Here is a 5,156-nt window from a genome sequence, read left to right on the forward strand (position 1 = left end):
TAAAAGATGCCTCCATCAGCCCTGATTCCGATGGTTGAGAATGGTTCTCAGCCCACAAAACCACAAGAAAACAGTTCCCTCCTACCTGAACTCTCTCATTCAGGTCTACACTCCCTCCTGCTCACTACGCTTGGCCAACAAAAGCTGCTTGATACAACCACCACAACAGGGCCCAAGGTCGATAGCTAGACTCTTCTCCTCTGTGGTTCCCTGTTGGTGGAACGAGTTACCAAACTCTGTTGAATCTGCTGACTCCCTCTCTCTTCAGGAAAGACTAAAGACGCAGCTCTTCACTGAACACCTTTGCACTTGACGGGGGGGCTGGAGCCTATCCCAGCTGACTTAGGGCGAAGGCAGGGGACACCCTGGACAGGTCACCAGTCTGTCACAGAGCTACACTTAGAGACAGACCAAGTACACTCACATTCACACCTATGGACAATTTAGAATCACCAATTAACCTCAAAATGTTTTTGGACTTGTGGGAGGAAGCCGGAGAACCCGGAGAGAACCCACACCGCACGGAACATGCAAACTCCACACAGAAAGATCCCGGTGCCCCAACCGGAACCAGCAACCTTCTTGCTGTGAGGCAACAGTGCTACCAACTGCACCACCTTGCTGCCCCAGAATAAGGACTTCCCTACCAGAAACAGTAACTGATGTAGCTCATTAATATTAGTTTATTACTATACAGCAATGATCAACTGCTGTGTCTAAGATGTTACACAATCAACCGCCTTTAGCCAGGGCCTCTCCTCTCCCGACTGCCCAGATGTTGTAGGAGGACAGACAGGTGAAAGGAGGTTTGGCAATAATTTGTTTTAGAAAATGAAAATGAGGTTGCATGTAGGATAAAGTGGCGCATAACCACTCAACCGGAGCAATGTGGAGCCACGTTCAGCTGCCGGTACTAGCACTGCTAACGTTAGCTGCACTGAGCAGCTGTCATCCTGCTCAGTCTGAATGGAAACGCTGCTCATCACATCAATGACACAATATACACATTTCACTCAACTTTGTTCTTTAGTGATGATGACTGTACCAACTGAACATCATGTTACCCTTCTTAGTTTGACCCAGCACAATTGCAGCACAAATACTCAGTGTTGAAAAAAAAACTTTATTTTAATAAACATTTTCAATTTAGTACAACAGATGTTTGAGAAATGAGATAACACATACACTGTACTCCTACCATAACATTAGGTTTTTCATTTCTGCATATGCAATTTCTTCAGTCCACATTTAAAGTCCATTTTGTCTGTGGTCCTTTCAGCTTCATCAGCTCCACACAGTCTGTATTTGTCTCACCTGCTCCAACAGTGGAGACCGAACCAAGTGAACATCTGAACAGGTGGAACATCCAGGACTGATTCAGGTTCCTCCAGCAGCTACGACTTGCCTGCTTTGCTTTTTCTGTCTCTGCTTCCGGTGTAACGGAAACTCTTTAACGGGTTCTTCCCTCTGATGTTCTTCTACCAGAGAGAAAATATGTTGTTTTAGCTCAGTCTGGGGTATTATTATTTTCAAACATGCACTTTTCCCTGAACATTTTTGCTCTAATATGCAGTTTGGACTTTGGTGTCTCAGTCTGTTGGGATACATTTTACCAAGAAACACTCATTTAACCAGGAAAGCAGAGAAGAAACTCATAATTTTAGGGAAAAATCTGTTTGATATATGGAAAGACAGGGTTTGACAGTTACGAGGTAGATATACAGGCTGCAATTATTATCATTCCTTGTACGACAGATTTATTTTCTGGATTATTTCAGTTGTTTGATCTATGGAAGTTAGACAACAGTTTCTGCAGCGACACCTAAAAATCTAGAAGACTGTAACTGTTAAATTTGTACAATTTACATTAACTTGATTTGCCACCCTGTTACACTCCTCGGTAGCTCCAAATCAGAGCCCTGAAGTGTTAATGCAGCTAGCTGCTGTCAGTCTGTACACAGTCTCACCTTGAAGCTGGTCTTGCTGACTCCTCCTGGTTTAGACTTCTCCCTCCTCTTCTTCCTCCTGCTCGACAGTGGATGCACCACGCCTCTCAGTGTCTCAGGAACTGCAGGACATGAGTGAAAGTGATGACAGTTATCAATGACAGACATCTTTAGTCACGGTTACATGAGAAGGTCAGCCCCGGCTTTGCTCATGTTGTGAGGGCATAAATCTGTTTACACATGGCTAGAACAGCTTCCTCGGGGTCTGTGACGAGCTCACGATTTGGACTTTGGAGGCGGAGACAACAGCTGATAACTCTGTCCCTCTGAATGACGGCTTTTAATCAGTCAGTTGGTGAAAACTCAATCAAATCAGTCAGATGAGAGGAGTTCTCAGAAATTGTCCAACCTCCAAAGTCTCAAAAGTCAACTTGCAATTCAAATATATTTTTTTGGGCTTTTGCCTTTATTTAGAGCAGTAGAGAGAGACAGGAAAGGGGGGAGAAGAATGAGGGAGAGACCTGCAGCAAAGGGTCATGAGCGGGATTCGAACTCACAACCGCTGCGTCGGGGACTGTAGCCCCTGTTCATGGGTCACCCACTCAACCAGGTGAGCTATACGGGCGCCCTCAACTTGCAATTTAAAGAAAAATACTATATTGTAAAATAATTGAATAACTTGATCTGTTACTATCAGTATTAGTTACTTTGCAGACTCAAATGATTAAAATCAACTACTAACATATGATGCATACTTTAAGAAAAGACAGGGTAAATTCCCAGTAAATAATCATTTAAATTAGCTTCACCTTTCAAATGGCCACATTACTGTCATGCACATCAGTAATTATAACCCAATAATATCATACAGTTTATTCTGAAATGACAATTCTGCATATTACCAAAATTTACAGACTATAAGCCGCTACTTTTTCCACACGCTTTAAACACTGGGGCTTGAACAATGATGCAGGTAATTTATGAATTTTCACGATTTTTACAACTTTGCCTCGAGACGAAAGTGACACTGAGAAAAACAGCGAAAGAGAGACTGAGGAAGTGTGTGATGAAGTAATTCTGACGCTGTTCAGTTCCAACACTGCAGAAGATGACTTTAGTGGTTTTAGTGCGCAGGAGGAAGATGAAGATAGCGATCAGTGACTTTTCCTGCTAGGCTACTGTATTTTTTTTGTTTTTTTAACCAGTCGTGTTACAGGCACTGTTAGGAAACATTTACGTATTTGTGTATGTTACCGGTACGTATTTTAATTAAAAAGTTAAAAGTTTCTGTGTAAATATCTCGTGTTACAACGTGGACACCTGCGGCTTACAGACAAATGCAGCCTATATATGTACAAATTTGTTTTTCTTTTTAAAGTTAGTAGGTGCGGTTTATATTCAGGTGCACTCAACAGTCCAAAAATGATGGTACTGTGATGCACATCAGTAATTATAACCCAATAATATCCATCCATTATCTATACACCGGCTGATTTAGGGTGAAGGCAGGGGACACCCTGGACAGGTCACCAGTCTATCACAGGACTGCACTTACAGACAGACAACCAATCACACTCACATTCACCCAATAATATAATACACTTTATTCTGAAATGGCAATTCTGCATATTAAGTCCTTTAGGTGTATTTTGATGCCAATACTGACGTACTTTAACTTTAGTGACAATCCAAATGCATGATTTTTACTTGTTACTACTTTTTTATACTGCAGTATTTTTCCTTAAGCTGAAAGTTTTGATGACTGTGTGTGTTTGCGTCCTACCCAGATATTCAGGAATGTTCTTCAGGTGAGGTTTGACCACAGCTGGATGAAGGTCTTTGTCGTGTCGGAGCAGCTGCAGATCTCTGGGGTTGTCATCGAAATACGTCTGAGGGAGCAACAGCACAAACATCCAATCAGAACACGTCCAAACACCATCTTTTACGAACACCAAGTGTCTTTTACCTTCAGTTTCTCTGAGTTAAGCAGCTCCTGTTTGATCTCCTTTAGTCGGGCCTCCCTCACTGCCTGCTTCGTCACCGAACGCATCGCGTCCTACACACAAACAAAATATTATCAGTGCTGATATGAAATTTTACCAGGGCAGAAATTAGGGAAAAGAACTCATGTCCATTTTAATTCTTTGTGTGTTCATATCTTTTAATTGGATCTTCTACATGAGGACGATACTTACCCTGCACCTGTACCTGAAGCCTTCGATCTCTTCCATCTTAAACTCGTAAGGTTTGAGGACAGACTCTGCATTATCTAAATACAAACAAACATATTCTTAGAAATAACAAGGGATGTCCTGGTTCGATCTCAAAGATTGTAGCTGAACAAGGCATTTTTTAACTGATCATTATTTGCTCGAACCTAAACCTGACTCTTTGTTGATGTCACACAGGTGTCATAGAGGGAGAGAATACATCTCCAATCTCGTTGCACACTGTATAATGACAATACTGGACATTCATTCATTCATTCATTCATTCAACATGGGAGGACAGTAGGAATGCAAATTTTGTATATTTTTTTAACCACTTCATGTCAACAGCAACTATCACGTAGTAATCACTTAATTTCTAATCCAAGCTGAACACAGTGGGGATTTGTCCTCTGATATCGCTGTTTTAGTCATTAGACAAAAAAAAATAAATAAAAAATTTAAATGGCTTTTTTAAACTATTGCTTGAAAAATCGAAATTTTTCTGTCTGTCGACCAGTGGATTTATTAACTGATACTTCCAGCTCTAGAGAAAACGTCTCACTGGAGTTGTAATGACGACACAAACAGTCCACTCTGCTGTACAGCAAAAATAAAATGAGTGATAGAAAGTGAACACAGCTTGTAATTAGTCAAAAGTAAATCCTAAACCAGTTACATCACCCAGTAATAAAAATAGTATTATAAAAACAAGACAACCCCAGTTACACACGTGGACAAAACTGTTGGTACCCCTCGGTTAATGAAAGAAAAACCCACAACGGTCACAGAAATAACTTGAATCAATTAATAATAAATAAAAATTCTATGAAAATTCAGCAATGAAAATCAGTCATTGCTTTTGAACCGTGGTTTAACAGAACTATTTTAAAAAATAAACTCACGAAACAGGCCTGAAGAAAAATAATGGCACCCCTAGAAAAGACTGAAAATAATGTGACCATAGGGATGTTCAATCAAAGTGTGTCCTCTAATTAGCATC

The 5,156-nt window shown here is 40.8% G+C and overlaps 1 protein-coding gene across 1 annotated transcript in view; it reads right to left on the bottom strand.

The window, feature by feature from the left end:
- Positions 1 to 1,103: 1,103 nt before the first annotated feature.
- The window catches only part of ddx56 (DEAD (Asp-Glu-Ala-Asp) box helicase 56), an 11,593-nt gene continuing 7,540 nt past the window's right edge, over positions 1,104 to 5,156 (bottom strand). The window contains exons 10-14 of the mRNA XM_008281810.1: positions 4,142 to 4,215; positions 3,913 to 4,002; positions 3,730 to 3,835; positions 1,968 to 2,068; positions 1,104 to 1,478 (exon numbers count right to left, since the gene is read on the bottom strand). Coding sequence (XP_008280032.1) covers positions 1,395 to 1,478; positions 1,968 to 2,068; positions 3,730 to 3,835; positions 3,913 to 4,002; positions 4,142 to 4,215 — 455 coding nt within the window. The 3' untranslated portion in view covers positions 1,104 to 1,394. The remainder of the gene's footprint in view (positions 1,479 to 1,967; positions 2,069 to 3,729; positions 3,836 to 3,912; positions 4,003 to 4,141; positions 4,216 to 5,156) is intronic.

This window comes from Stegastes partitus, unplaced genomic scaffold (assembly GCF_000690725.1).
Source record: "Stegastes partitus isolate 25-593 unplaced genomic scaffold, Stegastes_partitus-1.0.2 Scaffold246, whole genome shotgun sequence".
Lineage (NCBI taxonomy): Eukaryota > Metazoa > Chordata > Actinopteri > Pomacentridae > Stegastes > Stegastes partitus.